Source organism: Microtus oregoni, unplaced genomic scaffold (assembly GCF_018167655.1).
Source record: "Microtus oregoni isolate MIOR12 unplaced genomic scaffold, Mior012 000005F_ref0000423, whole genome shotgun sequence".
In the NCBI taxonomy this organism is placed as follows: Eukaryota; Metazoa; Chordata; class Mammalia; order Rodentia; family Cricetidae; genus Microtus; species Microtus oregoni.
Window position 1 is genome coordinate 12,298,269 of NW_024543064.1, and position 18,745 is coordinate 12,317,013.

Here is an 18,745-nt window from a genome sequence, read left to right on the forward strand (position 1 = left end):
GTCCTGTAACTTTTAACACGAAAATGGTTACATCTGTTATTCCGTGGTTGTGAATGTTGGGGTGGAAGGTAATGCCACACATATGTGCTCACCGACACACGCCGTATGGAATTATCATCACCTGTCATAGGGTAAGAAAGCTAACATACCTGGCTTTAAGGGGTTTTAGAGAGTGCACATTAGGAATCAAGCTCAGAACACAAGACAAGGGGCATTTGAAGGCTTTTTACTTTTCCTTCTTTTTTTCCTTGATCTCACTAAGAAGCTCAGGCTGGTCTAGAACTTGCTATGTAGCCCAGGTTGGCCTCAAACTTATAATCCTGCCTTTACTGATGTGCTTTCCATCCATTTTGTATTGTTTGCCCAGCATGCTAAGACCCGTGTAGTAAACAGCAGGGCCAGGGCAACTGCTGCTTGGAACTCAGGTTTGCAGCTCAAGGTCTCTCAAGGTTATTTGTGGAACCAGTGAGCTTGAAGCTGGTCAGGGTCACTGCTGTGTGCTGGAAGAACCTCTGATGTGGGAGTGTCATATATCAATCTGTTGATTTCATTGGTTAAGCAATAAAGAAAACTGCTTTGGCCCTGATAGGTTAAAACATAGGTGGGAGGAGTAAACAGAACAGAATGCTGGGAGAAAGAAGCTGAGTCAGGAGTCGCCATGACTCTCCCACTCCAGGCAGACGCAGGTTAAGATCATTCCTGGTAAGCCAGCTCGTGGGCTACAGCAGATTATTAGAAATGGGCTAGTCCAGGTGTGAGAGTTAGCCTAGAAGAGGCTAGATAGAAATGGGCCAAGCGGTGTTTAAAAGAATAGTTTCTGTGTAATAATTTCGGGTAAAGCTAGCCGTGCAGGCGGCCGGGTGCCGGGGACGCAGCCCCGCCGCTCCTATTTCAACAAACCTCAAGCCTTGCCTCCAAGGCAAGGAGAAACTGACCAGTAGGTAGTCCTGAAGACTGAAGATGGGTGCTGCACATGCCTGCTAGCTAACACCACCGAGACCAGGAATCCACGGCAGGCGAGGCGGGCAGCTACTAGTCCCATCTCACAGAAGGGCAGCGTGAGTGCAATGCCCCAGCCCTGGTCCCTTATCCTCACCAGAGCTTAGGTCTGGAGTCCTCTGTAAGAACAAAGATGCCCCTGGCACAAGGCAAAGGAACAGGATTGCTTTTTCTAATGATGTAGAGTAACACCTACTTATTTCTTAAAATGTTTATTATACATGCTGTTTTCCTGGAGAATCCAGGTGTTTGAAGTTGGAGCTGACAGGCACATTCAGCACGGTGAGGGTTAAGCCAGTGCCCTCTTCTCCTTGTAGGTCGCCATCATCTTCTTGATTTCAGCAATGGCTTTCCCTGGATTTAGACCCTGGAGAAAAGAGAAGACTGTCAGTAAGGTGTGACGGAGGGAACAGAGCTGGCCAAGTCCCTTCTCAGGAGGGGTGGCATGCAGATCCAGTCTTCGAAAGCCAGCAAGCCCACAAGGGCAGCCCTGCCCCCCCTTCTGATGTTTACAGGGGTCTGTTACACTGACTCCTGGCATGGCTCACTCCAGCAGGCAAACACGCCCATGGCAGACAGCATTCCCTGACTGCCCTAGACTCCCAGAGATACCCTGTCTCAAAACAAGACAAAACAACAACAAAAGAAATGTGAGATCTGAAGGTGCTGGGGTCTAAGCTGGGAAGGCTGAAAGCACAGCATATGAGGAAAGAGGGTGACCAGGGAGGCCAAAGCTCAGAGTCCCATGAGTCCCAGAGCAGCTCTGCAGAAGAGATAGACTGTCACACTGGCTCAAGCAGATCAGTGGCCAGAGGTGTGATACTGCTGAGGGACCCTGGCTCTGTTTCTCACAGCACTGATTTCTGGCAGCATTCTTGTCCCCTACATCTCTGTCATCTACAAGTAAGACCTGCTGCCCCTCTTGGGACCTGGTAGAGTGTATGTGACTAAGAGCCATTCAAGTCCCAACTGAGTAAACAGGGATTCCAGTCCCTCTCCACCTCCAGCGACTGTGCCACTCCGACCCATACCTTGGGGCAGGTCCGGGTACAGTTCATGATAGTGTGGCAGCGGTAGAGAGAGAAGGGATCCTGCAGTTTGGCCAGGCGCTCCTCTGTGAAGTCGTCTCTGGAGTCGATCATCCAGCGATAGGCCTGGGAAAGCATGGCAGGGGGATGGTAGCTGAGTCAGCTGCTGGCCTGGACGGGCTCGGCTCAGGAGTGTAGGAGCCTTGCCATTGCCCTGTAGTTCTTGCCCACCATGCAGGAAGGCTCCGAACTCTTTCCTAACTCGGTGTGTTCATGATCATCATGAGCCTTTGATCCACCCTGTGCTTGGTACCTCGGTGCGTAATGACATGGTACCGGCATTGGCTCATTTCACAGTCCCAGGTTCTAATTAGTGAGGGTAGGCTGCGCTAAACGCTTTTCCCTCTCCTTATAGCACCTGCCTGTGCTAGAACCTGCCACCAAATAAATGGATGCTTTGTTTGGGACAAGGGTCTCACTGTATAGCCCTAGCTGGCCTAGAGAACTCAGAGATCTGTCTGCCTCTGCCTCCTGAGTGCTGGATTGACAGGGATGCCTCAGGACGCCTGGCTGGTTTGTTATTTTAAGGCTCCCAGCCTGGCCTTGAACTCATCATCTTCTTGCTTCAACCTCTCAAGGGCTTTGGACTACAGGCATAATGAGCTATCATAGCCATCATGGACTACAGGCATAATGAGCTATCATAGCCATCATGGACTACAGGCATAATGAGCTATCATAGCCATCATGGACTACAGGCATAATGAGCTATCATAGCCATCATGGACTACAGGCATAATGAGCTATCATAGCCATCATGGACTACAGGCATAATGAGCTATCATAGCCATCATGGACTACAGGCATAATGAGCTATCATAGCCATCATGGACAGCTTGTCATTTTCCACCAATCAACACATCCCCTGAGATGAGCGAACTCACAATGGCTCACCACAGCCTGGACCTGTTCCAGCTGTGTTACCGAGACCTATGTGCTTTCCAACAACTCAGATCCTGGACAGCGAGCGAGCGGCACAGTTGAGTGTATCTGACTGCACATGGCATGGTCAACACTATTCTGTGGTCACACAGCCTTTAACTTCCTTTTTAATGGGAAAATGAGAAGCATGAAGTTGTCTTTCGACTTGCTTCAGTCTCTCAAAGCACTGACCACAAATCTGAAAGGCAGGCTTCCTTCCTGCCTTCTGATGAGCAGCTGCCCCTCAAGATGCTTTCCTTGCCTCACAGCCCCAGCCCAGGGATCCAGTTCACACCGGTTGTCCAGTTGGTCCCTCCCTTTGGGATGGTCCTCCTTGCTACAAAGGTGTAGTAAGATGAAACCTCAGATTTGCTGAGAGCCACCTGAGCAAGGCATTGGATGTACTGCATGTCACTGGACACCATCCCTCTACAGACAGCTGCCTGCAGGCCACCATCCTTAAGGACTTGTGGCTGCTTGAGTTAGGGAGCATTGTACCTGCATGAGAACTGCAGGTCCCAGGTACTTGTCTCCATTCCACCAGTAGCTGGGGCAGCTGGTACTGCAGCAGGCACACAGGATGCATTCATACAGTCCATCCTGTGTGGAGAGAAAGGAAGTCAGAGACCAGGGATCAACACACGACAAAGTACCAGCCTGTGGTGTGCTTTCTGGTGAAAGGGTGGTTTGTGGCAGTGTAATAGATTCATAAAAAAATACCTTGTAATGAAATGCAAACCTCTGCTAGATCAGAGTTCAGGGCCCTTGCATCCAACAACAGTGCATATAGATTTGATAATCAATAACCCCTCACAGACCTAAGAGTCATGAACAAGTTCAGGTTCCCAACCAGCATGCAGTCTGCAGCACAGAGGTCACTTAAGTTCCTTGGCAGCCTGCCCCGTGTCTCAGAGAAGACTGCTGAGCAGGCCTCAAGTTTCCACTGGGGCCTCTATCCTACAACTGCCCTCCACCCTACTGCTCTACTGTCGTCCGGAAAGCACCCTCGCCAACCATGACAGTAGGTTTAAGTAATGACCAGCTTCTCCCGATCCTCGATGGACTGCAGATACTGCTGCTTGCCTTCCTGGGACTCATCCTTCTTCTTCAGATAGGGCTCAATGGATTTGTACTGTGCGTAGAAGTTACTCAGGTCCTGAGGGAAAGGAGAGGGCAGTAGGAGAGAGGTCAGCTTCTACCAGGGAGGGCCGTCAGCTTGCTGTCAGTTCAGACACTGCACTTTCCCTCCCTATGATAGTCAGAAACCAAACTCTCAGAGGCTGAGATAAATCAAGGTTCTAGAAGGGGACATGGTCAGTGTTAGCCACACCAGCTGAAGACATGGCAACTGCAGTCCTTTCCCCTGCTGCCCCAAGTCAGGGAAGCCAGCAGAGAGAGGGGAGCTCAGCGCAAAGACCACTACTGCTGCTTTCCTGCTGATCTTCCACACAAAGTCTCTGCACTTAAGGCCAAGTCCTCTATTTCCAGGGCTAGTTCAATTCTGGGGTTCTAAACCCCTATCAAACAAGCCCACACTCTGAGCTTCAGAAGGACTGATTTCCAGGCATGTCACCTCTCATTTAGATTCTTCAAACACACATGGGTCACACTGGTGTGGACCTGGGAAGGGGGTTCCTAATGTCTCTGGGGATACTGTGGAATTCCCCTTGCCATGAACACAGGGAGTGTCTGATTGTAACATATACCACAGTAGCTAGGGACACCTGGACCTAGCCTGCTCTGGAGAACAGAGGGCAGGCCATGCTAGCACCACCCCTGCAAGACACACCTGCACCACCCCCAACAGGTGGGAGAGCCACAGACACTCACAGGGACTAGATCCTTGATCACATACATATGCGGAAGAGGGTAAATTTTTGAGACTTTGTTGAGGTCCGTGTCGATCCTACGAGTGCACGCCAGAGTGTTGCCTCCGTTGATGTTCATAGCACAAGAGCCACAGATCCCTGAGAGAGACACCAGGTGACCTCAGGCTCCCAATCCTTTCTTCTGGGCCACACTGACCACCATTAGTAGTTGCGCTAACAGGATGTCTTTTCTCCCTTCTCTTTCCTGCCTGGACCTCAAACTTGAACCAGGCCATGCGCTCTACCCACTAAGCTAAACCCTCAGTTCCTTGAAGCCCCAGCTGGCTTCTTCCATCTTTGATTACCCCAGGTTTCCACGGCTAGTGAGCAGCATAGCACAGACAGGGAAACGGCCTCTGTGGCTGACTTCTGGTGTCCACCCTGCTACAGGTCCTTGCAGAGTCCCGTAACTCCACAGGCCCATTTCCCCCTCCCCTGTATATTAAGTTCATGTAGTCACCTACCCATCTCACATGAAGACACAACAGCTCTGGCTCACAGACGGGCTTCACAGCCACAGGGCCACATGGACCTCAAGGTACCATGTGATTTTTGCCCTTTGTGTTTTTTCTTTTTAATTATTGTTATTAAATTAATTTTATTTTTGCCTAAAATCATATTTTAAAACATTTTTACTTTTGTTGCATTATCACTAGCAATTACTCCTCCCTCCCTCTCTTTTTCCATGACAGGATTTCTCTGTGTAGCTTTAGCTTTGGCTGTCCTGGAACTAGCTCTTGTAGACCAGGCTGGCCTGGAACTCACAGATCTGCCTCTCTCTGCCTCCTGAGTGCTGGGAATAAAGGTGTGTCCACCACAGCCTGGCTTTTCTCTTTCCCTCTTTTGAGACAGGGTCTCACTATGTAGCCTTAGCTGGCCCTGAACTTAATCTCAAAGACTCAGAGATTTTCCCGACTCTGCCAGTCCAGTGTTCCACACCCTCAGCTACATATTTTCAGATACACAGACTAATGCAGAGCTGTTAGAGTAGGACGTTGTCTTTCAGTCTCAATAGCAGCTCCAGCACGTCACCCCGTGACAAGAGAGAGTCAAGGAGCCTCAAGCAAGAAAATCTCACCTCTTGCTAAACAAAGAGCTCATAGTGAAAATGCCAGCTAGCCTGTCTTCACTGCTGCCAGTGAGCTCATGGCAGCTAACAGGAACCACGAGACAGAGGAACCTCGAGACAAAGATCTCAAGGGGAAATCAGAACTTGCATCACAGTTCAAACTTTGGAAGCCATTTCCCAGGAAAAAGAAGGTGATGTACAGCATCTCTGTACATATCCTCTATCCCCTTGCTGCCCACTCGGGCAACCCCTAAAGCTGTACTAGTCTCAGCAGCGAGTTATCTCACTGTGCTGCAATTGCTCTCCAGGCTGTCCCCAGCAGTGGCAGCCAAGACTCTCCGGAGTCAGAATCCCAGCCACGGTCTAGCGATAACGAAAGTTATGCTCACCTTCTCTACATGATCTTCGGAAAGTCAGAGTGGAATCTATTTCATTCTTAATCTTGATTAGAGCATCCAACACCATAGGTCCACACCTGATAGAGAAAAGGCCTCAGCTGCATTCACAAAGGTAGCATCCTTCGCTACTGTACAATGATCAGAACACCTAGATGCACGACCCATTCAGTACCACATCAGCACCAGATTTTTTTCCTACAGTTTTTTTTTTAATATTTATTTATTTATTATGTATACAATATTCTGTCTGTATGCCTGAAGGCCAGAAGAGGGCGCCAGACCTCTTTACAGATGGTTGTGAGCCACCATGTGGTTGCTGGGAATTGAACTCAGGACCTTTGGAAGAGCAGGCAATGCTCTTAACCACTGAGCCATCTCTCCAGCCCCCTTCCTACAGTTTTATTTCTTACTTGTTTAAAGGTTTAATTACTGCAGTTATTTTTTTTATTCTTTTGTGTGTGTGTGTGTGTGTAGTGTATGCATGTGGAAGCCAGAGGATGCTGTTTAGAGTCTCTCTCTAATGCTCTACTTTATTCCCTTGAGACAGGACCTTTCAATGAACCTGGAGCGGCTGCTTTTCAGCTAGGCCGATGGTCAGCAATCCCCAGACCTGGACCAGCCTGGGTCTGCTCCCCCAGGAAATAGAGGAAAGCATCGCCTGGCTTTCTCCATGGGTGCTGGGACCCAGACTCATGCTTGCACAGCTACCACTCTTACCCACTCAGCCATTTCCTCAGCCTGCTCTTCTCTTGTTCTGTTTTTTTGAGATGGTGTCTCACTAGGTAGTCCAGGCTGGCCTTGAAATCAAGATCTTGATTTGGTAGTTAAAATAATACAGAACCACCACAAGAAATATGGTAAAGATAATAAAAGAAAATGAAACAGTCTAGAGATGACTAAGCAGTTAAGAGCACATGCCATTCTTTCAGAGGACCTGAGTTCAGTTCCCAGCGCCCATGTTGGGTAGCTCATAACTGCCTGTGACTCAGCTCCAGGGAATCTAACATCTCTGGCCCTGCATGAGTCTCCCTGACAGCATCGATCTGTGAGTCTCCATCTTCACAGCTTCTAAGTCTGTTTTTATTTGTTCATTTAAGACAAGGTCTCAGGTAGCCCTGGCTGGCCTTGAATTTGCGATGTAGCTGAGGATAACCTTAATTCCTGGTCTGCTTCTACTGGCCAAGTGATGGGATTATGGGTCTGGGTCCATACCTAGCCAGTCTGCTTCCTTCACTGTTTTTTTTTATATAATTAGCAATCCTAGATCCCACCAGATTTTACTGAGGAGTGTTAATTAATGTCTCATTGTTTTTAGCAGGTGACCAACACAGCAGGTCCAAGCACTGGAAAGAGGCTGCACACAGAATTTGAGATTCCTCTTCACTTCTTTCCAGGGTCCCCGCACTTTCCATGTCTCCTGCTTCCCCTAGTTTTAATCTTTCTGTTGCTACGCACGCACGCTGGGGCCTGACCTCATGGAGGAAAACTATGCAGCTCATAGTGGAGTCCACATTCTCCCAATATTTTTGTTTACTGCTGGTCACTTCCCAGTGCCTTCAGGTCATTCCTACCTGCTCCCTGGGGTCAGTCTGATGAAAGGAAACGCAGTAATGCCTAACTAGCCACATACTGAGGTGGGTTTTTTTTTTGTTTTGTTTTGTTGTCTGTCTGTCTGTCTCTATCTATTTTACTTGAGACAGGGTCCCACTATGTAGCTCTGGCTGTCCTGTGGCTCATGCAGACCAGACTGGAATCAAACTTTTTACTTTGTTTTGTTGTTTGTATCTCTCTCTCTCTGTCTCTCTCTCGTCTCTGTCTCCTGAATGCTGGGTGTGCACCACCATGTCTGGTCTGGTTTACTGAGTTTTGATTTGTACGGTTTATCTCTAATTATTTGGCAATATTTTTTTTTCCTTAATAAAACAGTTACCTATGAGTGTGATTTGGGGCTGAGGATGTAGTTCAGTTGGCAGAGGGCTTCTATAGCATGCATGAAGCTATGGGTTTAAACCCCAGTACCTCACAACTATAATCTTAGAATTTCGTAGGTAGAGGGTGGAAGATCGTAAGTTCAAGGCTTTCCTTAATTATAACATGAGTTCAAGACCAGCCTGGGCTGTAAGACTCTCTCAAAATAAAAAACAGAAAAAGAAAAAGAAAGAAAGGAAGAAAGAAAGAAAAAGAAAGAAACACAAGGAAGGAATTTTTCAGTGGTTGGTATCTGGTGTTTATCTTTCTCAAATAGACATCTACCTGACTTTAAAAACAGAAGACAGATTCCAAAACATTAGAAAATCAGGTTTTTATGACTCTTAGATCCTGAAAAGTATGTCCCTATATCAAATTATGAGTTCCCCTTTAGAGAGGGGGCATAGCTCAGTGGTAAAACGTAACATACATGAGGTCCTGGGTTCAGTTCTGGCACCACAAACCAGACCCGACCATGAACCACGCATACCTTCCCTTACCAAGCACCTGGCTGGCACAGACACTTACTTATTCAGATCAACTTCGTAAGTCTGCATTCGGGGTTTATCTCCAGTCTTGTCTGGGTCCCATCGGTAAATGGCAAATTTTTTGACTCGGGGAGCTGCAGCAGCAGCTGTCTGTGCCCCTCGGCAGGCCTGAAACTTGAAAAGCCCAGAAAAAGAAGAAAGAAAAACATTTAAAAATGCAAGATACTTCTTTCCACTTAGCTGGCATGATAAATGTGTTACTGGGTGAAGCACGCTGCTATGCCAGCCATGGCTCAGGGCATAGAGACACAGAATTTAGTAAAACAAAGCCTTGTTTCCAAGGAACTTATTTTAAGGTGACAGTGAGACAAAAACGTGTCTGAAATACTGCACAGAGTGACCTAGTCTGAAAAACCAATAAATAAATAAGAAAGAAGCAGAAAAGAAAGCATCCCTCCTAAACCCAGGGAAAACTCATACTGAAAAAAAACCAAAAAACTTGGTAAGGAGAACAAGATAAAGAATGCCCGAACACATAATAAACTTAGGGAACAAACAAGTTCTGCCCCGTGATGGCCCTACCACCTCAGCAGAATGAAACCTCTGCCACAGGGCCTTGGATCTACTCCTCTTGTTGGGAGTGCAGGCATGCCCCACAATGCCCAGTTCATGTGGTGCTGTGGACTGACAGACACGCATCATTACACCCAGCTTTTATGTGGTTTCTGGGGAGCCAAATTCAGGTCATAAGGCTTATAAAGTGTTCTTACCAATGAGCCATCTCCCTGACCCCTTTAGTTTTAGAAAGGGGTTTTCAAGTGGCTCTGAACACACTGTGTAGCTGAGGATGACCTTGCACTTCAGAGTGCTTAAACTGTAGGTGTGGACCTTTGCGGTTGTCTGAGGAGCTGGGACGAGAACTCAGAACCTCATGCTTGGTAAGAACTGAGCTCCATCCCTAGCCTTGTCCTCTCCTCACATGACACACCCCTGGAGGTGGGCAGGTTACATTTACACCTCTCAGTACACCTTGTGCAGGCCTCTGTGCACAGACAGCTTCTGACACAGGCTTAGCAAGGACTGAGCCAACGCTAAACAGTACACGACACCCAAGCTGGCTCATTAAACGGTGTTATTTAGTCACACAGGCTGCTGCAGTGCAGACTGTGTCAATCACCCGAGACGCTGACTGCACTCCCTGAAGCCCTGTCCCCTATCAGCAGGTGAAACGAGGCAGAGTCCACAAGCTTTCTGTGGTCCTGCTACTGGGAGGGGACAAGGACTTTGATGGAGCCAATATCAATTATAAACCAAGTCTCAATTTGTCTACAGAATGATACAAGACATGTCTCAAGGTGGCTAGGGCATTTATGGTTTGCAGGTTAAAAAATGCTCCCCTACCTGAGGCTTAAAATACATTTAGGGGCCTGAAGCTTAGGAGGTGGAGGCAGAAAGATCAGGAGTTCAGGGCCAACCTGGGCTACACGATACTGTTTCAACACCACCACCCCTAAGAAAAAGAAAGTGGGGGGGAGGGGAAGCGGGTTAATATATAAAATGAAAAGCAAATTTTTTTAATTAAAAAAATATAAAAAAATCTTAAAAAAAAAAAGAAAGTAAACATGAAAATTACATCTCACCTCCCTATCAATCTGCATAAGCACCAAGGGAAGTTTTCTCCTGGGAAGAAACCCCAGCCCCATTCCACCCATTCGCTGCAGCTGCAAGTCACTCTTGGCTAATGTCCTCTGAGATATATATATATATAAAAGCACACCTTTAATCCCAACGCTCTATACGCAGAGGCAGGTGGACTTCTGTGAGTTGGAGGCCAACCAGGATGGCCGGAGATACAATGTAAGACTCTGCCCCAAACACACACACACACACCCCTGGGGGACCGGAGGGTTAAACTGCTCACAACCTGTAATTCCATTTCTAGGGGCTTCTGCGCCCTCTTCTGGACTCCACAGGCAACTACACTCACACACACATATATACATAACTAAAAATACAAGTAAAAACAGGTCAGTAAGATTGTACTTATCACCATCCTGACAACCTGAGTTATACGCCTAGAATTCACATAATGGTGGAGAGAACTGACTCCTACAGGTTGTCCTCTGATCCCCACATGCACACCTAGACACGTGTGGACCCCCATACACAAAATAGAGAACACATGACGATTTTTTAGTTTGGAAAAATTATAGACCACACGCATCTGTAACAGCACTGAGCTTCTTTCCTGATGGAAACACCTGGATGTCCGTTCTACCACAGCCACTTCGCCATCCTCACTCTGTAGCACCCAGGGACCACCATCTGCTGGCCCTACAGTCAGTTTGAGGTGAACCTCGGCATTATAGAAACGTAACTGCCTAATGCAGGGGCCGGCTGTTTTTGTTTTACACTTAGACTGGCCCACACTCACCATACAGCTGAGAATAACCTAGTGTTCCTACTCTCCGGCATTCACCTCCCAAGTTAAGGGATCAAGGTGGGCATTACCATCCCTGGCTTTGGTTGCTTGTTGTTGGTTTTTATGTGTGTGTCTTTTTGAGATAACACGCTCCAGTGCAGCCCAGGCTGGCCTTGAACATGTGGCAAGCCTCTAGCTTTTGCTCCTGAGTGCTAAGACAATACTACACACCAAGTTATGGTCCCACAGTATGGAAGGCGAATTCTCCAGTACCCTCAGAGGGTGGTAAGAGCCCCCATGCTCAGCTGATTCCCTCCAGGCCTGCTGGGATGACAGGTTACCTGCAATGGAGCCTCACGTCACCTTTCTCCTATTTAAATACTTGTTTCTACAAAGACATTTGATCAGGTACACTTTTCAAAAGGGACTAGGTTTAGACTGAAATTGATATAGGGTTTTTAGATTTATTTAGCCTTTTTTTTTTCCCTTTAGATAAGGCTTCACATAGCCCAGACACGCCTCAAATTTACTATGTAGACAAGGACCTTAAACCCCTGATCTTCCAGTCTCCACATTCCAAGTGGGTCACCACCCATGGCTATGAATCAGCAAGAATCCTGTTGTTTTGAGACAGGGTCTCACATCTAGACCTGGCTGTCCTGGAACTTGCTAGTAGACCAGGCTGGCTTTGAACTCACAGAGATCTGCCTGCTTCTGCCTTCTGAGTGCTGGGATTAAAGGTGTGCGCCACCATGCTAGTCTATTTCATATTTATTCATGTGTATGCAGCGTGTGTGTCACATGGTGCCTGTGGGGGCCAGAAGAGGGCAATGGACCTGTGAAAGCTGAAATTACAGGTAGGTAGCTGTGAGTGACAGGTGGCTCTGAGTGACAGAACATGCACACTGGGAAATGAACTGTAAGTGTTTTTGACAGCTGAGCCACCTCTAGTCCTGGAGTTGTGGTTTTCAGAAAGATAGGATAAATTACACATGCTCGTGCACTGAGCACAATGATGTTGGCAGAGGACAAATCAACTGTGTATGGATGAGGGGAGAATTAGCAGAGGGTCTGGTGAACAAGTGAGAAAGAACAGGATGGACATCAGCACATTTGGTGTCTTGTTAGCCCCACTCTGAATCCCCAGTAATAGGAAAGAGAAGACGGTGACTCTCTCGAGAAGCCTGTGTCCACTCAAAGTGTTTTTTTTTTAGCCTTTTTCTCCCCTAATGTGGATGTCTAAATCTATAATAAAGCTTTTTTTTTTAAAAAAAAAAACAAAAACCTTTTCTTTATTATGGTTGTGTGTGTGAAGTTGGTGGTGAGGATGTGCTCTCGTGTGGTGGTCAGGAATGCTCTGTGTAGTAAGTTCCCTCTTTCCACCTTCATGTGAGTTCTGGGGACGAACTCAGGTCATCAGGCTTGAATAACGAGCATTTTCACGCAGCAAACCTTCTCCTCAGCTCTTAGAGCTCTTCCTAATAAATTCCGCCATTGCTTTTAAAGAAGACTGCGTGGACAGGGAGGTGGGCCAAAGCACCAAGTCTCCCATGGGAGTAGTGACTGCGAACACATCTGCAACTCAGTCTTTGTCTCTAGTGGGTGTGCAACACAGGAAGAATGTTCTAGACAGTCCTGGAGGAGATGAACGTCACAGCCCAGGACTGCAGCAAGGTAATGAGTGACCGGACAGACAGACGAGAAGGGAGAACTGCAGCCACATGGAAGGGCTATTGCTATTCCTCTGGCTTCCTAAGGGGCAGGCTTGAAACTAGACAAATTACACGGCTACAAGAGGGAAGGTGGGTGAGGCTAGGAAGGACACCAGGCCTGGACAGACTGAAGGTGCAGGCTTGTATCTGAAATGTGCCCTGTCACCTTTGAGCTGTGTGCTCTTCAGAGAATTACTTAGCTAATCTACCCCATTCCTCCTTCACAAAGGGGAGGGTGGGACTGATACCTACTTCACTAGGAGCAAGTCAAACTCCTGGCAGAGCTCAGGAGACGGTCTCTGCCTTTCAACACTGGCAGCATTTTCAGGCCTAGGATTATTCTGACTGGCAGATGGGCATTCTAAACCTTACTGATCCCAGGAGCAAAGAAGCAGAGCTTTGCCCTCCTGGAGTCCACAGTCCAGATGAAGAAATAGGAGCGCTATTAACCCATCACAGTTAAACACTTGCAGGCAGAACTGCAGTCTGGGGGTGCAGGCCACACACAGAGGTTCAGAACACGAGCCCAAAGCAACACAGCAAGCTGAGTGGGGTCCTCGGGAATATGAATAAATATACCTTCCCACAGGGAGGACACCTCTCTTTCTCACTGTCCTGGGGAAGGTGGGAAAAGGCCTCTCCTGAAACCCTATCACCGACCGTTTTCTACAGTTCCTTCTAGGAAGCCCCTCTTAGAACTTGCTCCTAGTGGTGGGGCTCTCACAACTTAACAGATGCCTCAGCAACTCGGAAAGAGGCTGGTGAACAAGGTCACCGGGAATCATTAACTGGAAAACCCATCAGGAGCCTCTCCTTCCTTGAGAAAACGGATGCACCCCTTCTCAGCAGACGGATTGCCTACAGCTCTTCAACTAGAGAAGAGGCCGCGTGAAATTTCCCCTATTTATGCTGGCATGTGAACTGGTGCTGTCCAATCCCATGTTGTCAACACTAAACACACGTATGTATAAGCAACACTACATGGACTCAAGAGATCGTGTATGTGTCTCTGCATATGCTTAGCAACGACAATTAAAGCCATGCATGTGAGAGGGAGCAGGGAGCATGGGAGGAGAGGGAGGGGTGGGAATGATGTAAACATAGTACTCATGTATGAGATTCTCAACCACAGACACAGAATCATTAACTGAATCCCCAGGACATCAGCCTGAGGCTCTGGCAGGCACTGTTTTACTGTTCTTTGAGACAGGGTCCCAAGTAGCCCAGGTTAGCCTTGCACTCCACACGCGGCCGAGGATGTCCTTAAGCTCTTGATCTTGCTGCCCCAGGCTCCTGAGTGCTGGATGGCAGGTGTGTGCCAGTGCACCTGACTCCGGACCCTTCCTACTCAGGAAGAGATGAAGAGGTGGGCAGTGGGGGGGCACACGCCTTTGATTCCCAGCACTTGGCAGGTAGAGGCAGGGGGAATCTCTGAGTTCAAGGCCAGTTCCAGGACACCCAGGGCTACACAGAGAAACTGTCTCCAAACAAACAAGAAAGAGAAATGCAGAATGAATGCTTGTTAGGGTCACATCCAGTAGGTTGCAGAGAGCCGGGCTTCCAAGAGGGTGGAGTATGGACTGTGTCCTGCTGCCACAGCAGGCACTTAAGAAGACAGAGAGAGATCAGCAAAGTCAAGAGAAGGAACTAATACTTCTATATGCTGACCACACACCAGGGTTCTGTTGCAGGGCCAGGTATGGTGGTATACACCTTGAATTCCAGCATGGGGGAGGCTGAAGCAGAGGGATTTCTGAGTTCTAGGACTGTAGGGCGTCCAGGGCTGCTTAGAGACCCTGTCCAAAACCAAACCAAACCAACAACAAGGCTGGATATGTGTCTCAGCGGCTGGGAGAGGGGCAGGGGTCCTGCTCACATGGTGGCTCATAACCACCTGTAACTTAGGTCCTGATCTCCCTGGATACCAGATAGGCACATAGCAGACACTCATACACCAAACTTAAAAACAAAACAAAACAAAAACTGCCCTGGATAAGCTGATGGGGAGCCTCGGTTTTCAAATCTCTAAGAAGCTCAGAGTTCCGGCTGCCCACCTTTAAAGGGCTCTGTCCGGGAGCCCAGAGGAGCCAACAGACTGGACGGGATTCGCCAATCTTTAGCTCCTTCTGGAAGCAGAGGCCGCTTGGCTGGCCCTTCTAAACGCTCCCACTGAGAAAGCACGCCTGCAGGGTGCAGCTCCCCGAGGATACAGGGCGTGCGGGCCAACCTGTGACAGCTACTACAGTAGCAGAAGCAGCCCCGGGCTCTGCCTGTGTCACCCCGTGCCAACGGTGTGACATCAGAGCCGCTACACACACTTTATGGAACCGGGTCTCGCCTGCAGCAGGCTTCCACAGGCCGGGCTCCGAGCCTTTCCAGGGCTGGGTCGTTTCTTCCACCTCTCCTGTCCCGAGGGTCTGGAGCGTGGCTCCCCAGCCTTACCGACCCAGACCAGCCTACCCTGGCAGCGCGACCTGGCCTCCCGGGTGCCACCCCAGGCCCCCCTTACACACAGGGCTGAGCAAGTCCTAATTTCTGGATTTGAAGTAGGAGACCAACAACCGGGCGCTGGTCATATGACCTTGAGATGCCCTCCCTGACCTCCCTTTCCGCCGACTTAATCCACCCTGTGCCCTGCCCCGACCCTCCGGCAGCGCAGCAACTCGGCGCCAGACGGAGATCTGACAGGATGCTCCGGGGCAGGGCGTAGGTAAGCCGCCCTCCCCCGAGGCCCGGCCCCGGGCTCCCTCCGCCTCCCCGTGGCCTCTCCACTCAGGGCAGCTTCGGTGACGGGCACGGTTCCCCAGTGAACCACAGCCCCGGGGCTCACCTGCAGGCCGACTCGGCCGAAAGCCGTAGCCGGGAAGCCGCGCTTCAAGGAGACCCCGACCGCAGCCGCCATCTTTGCTCGTGACGTCAGCCCCACCCCTTAGCCTCCGGCATCCCGTCGAACACCGCGGTGGAATCCGGCATCTCACCCCGAGGCCCGCTAGCCGCCGAAGAGCCGACGAATGGGAGGCGGCTTCCGGTGTCCCGGGCGAGCCGACGGAAAGCGCGCGTGCGCAGTAGCGGTCAGCGGGCAGCTCGTCCTCTGGGCCTCGGGTTCCTAGGGTGACCTTATCAGTCCAAGGGGCCGGAGGGACGGTGGCCTGGATGGGGCGGAGACTTCCAATTTTGTTCAAGGTGGTGATTTCAACCCGGCGAAGGTGGCGCAATCCCAGCAGTAGGGAGGCAGAGGCAGGTAGATTTCTGTGAGTTCGAGGCCAGCTCAACAAGGTGTCACTCATCCATTTATCCATAAATATGTACATAACCCGCATGATTGGAATCCTAGCAATTGGCAAGTGGAAGCAGGAGGAGCATCCGGATTGTCTTTGGCTGCCGTAGCGAGGTCGGTCGAGGCCAGCCTGGGATACATGGGACCATGCCTCAAAACACTCAAAAACAGGGCTGGAGAGATGGCTCAGCGGTTAAGAGCATTGCCTGCTCTTCCGAAGGTCCTGAGTTCAAATGTGGTGGCTCACAACCATCTGTAATGAGGCCTGGTGCCCTCTTCTGGTCTGGAGGCATACTTGCAGACAGAATATTGTATACATAATAAATAAATATTAAAAAAAAACACTCAAAAACAGAACCAAAGCAATCAGAAAGTAAGGGGCACCTGGTAGTGATAATCCCAGCACTTCGGAGGCAGAGGCAGGCAGATCTCAGTTCGAATCCAACCTGTTCTAAAAAGGGAGTTCCAGGAGAGCCTACGAGGTTACACAAAGAAACCCTGTATCGAAAAGCAAAACAAACAAAAACCAAAAAGTAAGTAAGTAAGGCGATGTAGCTGGGGCCTGGCTCTAGGATGAGCCAGGCACTCACCTAATTCCTGGATAACAATGACAGTAGAAAAGCTGGGTGATGTGGCCTAGGGTGTCCACTCAGGAGAATGACCTTGAACTTCAGAGAGTGCTGGCCTTCCAGACAAGTGCCATCACGCCTGGTTGCACATGCTCGCCCCTGAGCACTGCCCGGAGTTTGTTTTCTAAGTTTCCTTTACTCATCTGAACCGTTTATCGAGCATCTTCTATGGATTCTTTCAGAGTCGCTCTGACTTGGGATTTGACTTCCTTGGGCAGGTGTGATCTTGGTGTCCAAGTCACTTGATCTCTTCAGCCATCCAGTGACTTTGCTGGTCCCGTTTCCAGAAGGAATGATTTCATTTCTCCCCGCTCACTTTTGGCAAAGGAAGAGCGCTGTTTATAGTCTTTGATTTCTTCACTCCAGCTCATTTAGATGCCACTGGAGAAATTAAGATGGCAGAAGGAATGGCTACATGGGGCCAAGTTTCTGAGACCTTTACCTGAACCTGGCTTCTCTGCCAGGTGGCCTCCTCAAAGGGGGTGTGGTGAGGTCTGAGCTCCAGGAGGTTGCCTTAACTGCTTCCCTTAAGCCTATGTGACCTTGGACAAGTCCTTCTCCACCTCTGTCCTGGCCTGAATTAGCTGATTTAAGGTTCCAAGATTGATGTGGCTGTCTTGTGCAGAGGACGGCAAGGTGGAGGTCACCTTGACTATCCAGGGAGCTGGCTCAGCACTGGGATAGGCTACCCCAGAGGACCTTTGGGTCACCCAAATTGGCTGGGGTTGTAGAAAACCCGTCCCTTTCTTTGCAAGTCCTCCAGAGCGTCAAAGGCGATGTTTCTAGAGAACTGGCCCCCCTTAGCCATTTTCAGCCATCATGTCAAAGACAGACACCACCCATACATGAGTGGCTATCCTTTCACTTTGCCCAGGTCACCTTGGCAAAAGCAGTCTGGGGCCAACAAATGTGAGACCTTGATTTATGGAGGGGCTCTTGGTGCCAGTGTGCCCACACACTCTACAGGCACATCATTCCTGGGCTTCATGGGGATTTGGGAAGCTCAGTGTTATGGAGGGATAATAAATTCCTGGGCGGCTCTACCTCCGCCCTGAGCTTTGGGCTTCCGGAAAGGCACATGTGCTACAGGACTTAAAGGTCTTCGTGGTCCACTTCTGACTTATGTTCCCAAGTTGTCCTTGCCACAAGAGCATAGGGCTTGGGGGCTGGTTGGTTGCCATCCATTTGGAGGGTGATCTATTGCTTTTCATCAGTCATTCTGATGGGCGCCCCGGGCTTACACAGAACCTCACCTCATCGCCTGCAAATGTGTTTACATCAACAGTCTCCTCTGGCTCTCCTGACAACCCAGTGGGGTGAGAATGACTGCCCCCATTTCAGACAGTCTCCGAATAAGAGGAAATGGGGGCAGCCTAGGGAGGAACTTCTGTTTGAGGAACTCTCTCCTCCTCCAGGGCTAGAAATTGAGTCCAGAAGCAAACGTAAATGCCAAGCTGGGTTTTGATAGCTTACGACTGCATTCTAAGTTCTCAAGAGGCAGAGGCAGGAGGATTGCTAGTTCCAGATCAACCTGGACTACATAGTGAGAACCTGTTCCCCAACCCTCCGAAAAGAAAAAGGGGGCCAGTTGGTAGTGGTGCATGTCTTTAATCCCAGCAGTCGTGAGGGAAAGGCAGGTGGATCTCTGTGTTTGAGGCCAGCCTGGTTTACAGAGTGGGTTCTGGCTACACAGAGAAACTGTTTTGAAGAAACAAAACAAAACAAAACAAAAAGAAAAGAAAGGAAGAAGGGAGTCCCCATCCCCTTTAAACTCAGCATTAAATGATTCACTCCCCCCCATCGCCCAAGATGCCCACACCCACTCTGATCAGTACCACCCTCTGTCAGCATCCGTGGTGAAAAGCTGGCATCATCCTTGGTCCCACTTTTCCTTCCACATCCCAGC

At 49.3% G+C, this 18,745-nt stretch overlaps 1 protein-coding gene across 1 annotated transcript; it reads right to left on the reverse strand.

Annotated features, from left to right (window-relative positions):
* Window positions 1–1,195: 1,195 nt before the first annotated feature.
* Sdhb (succinate dehydrogenase complex iron sulfur subunit B) lies at window positions 1,196–15,922 on the reverse strand. Its single transcript, XM_041652177.1, has 8 exons — window positions 15,764–15,922; window positions 8,840–8,973; window positions 6,335–6,420; window positions 4,839–4,975; window positions 4,048–4,164; window positions 3,507–3,608; window positions 2,031–2,153; window positions 1,196–1,366 (listed from the first exon to the last, which is right to left on the reverse strand). The coding sequence occupies exons 1-8, from the start codon at window positions 15,833–15,835 to the stop codon at window positions 1,289–1,291; spliced, it is 849 nt and encodes a 282-aa protein (XP_041508111.1). The 5' UTR covers window positions 15,836–15,922; the 3' UTR covers window positions 1,196–1,288.
* Between the last annotated feature and the right edge of the window lie 2,823 nt (window positions 15,923–18,745).

Coding starts and splice junctions, on each gene's coding strand:
- Sdhb (XM_041652177.1), bottom strand. CDS start 15,835: ATGGCGGCTGCGGTCGGGGTCTCCTTGAAGCGCGGCTTCCCGGCTACG. Junction 6,421..8,839: donor TACGAAGTTGATCTGAATAA/GTAAGTGTCTGT, acceptor TTTCTCTATCAG/GTGTGGACCTATGGTGTTGG. Junction 2,154..3,506: donor GACCTGCAGTTCTCATGCAG/GTACAATGCTCC, acceptor ATGCTTTCCCAG/GCCTATCGCTGGATGATCGA.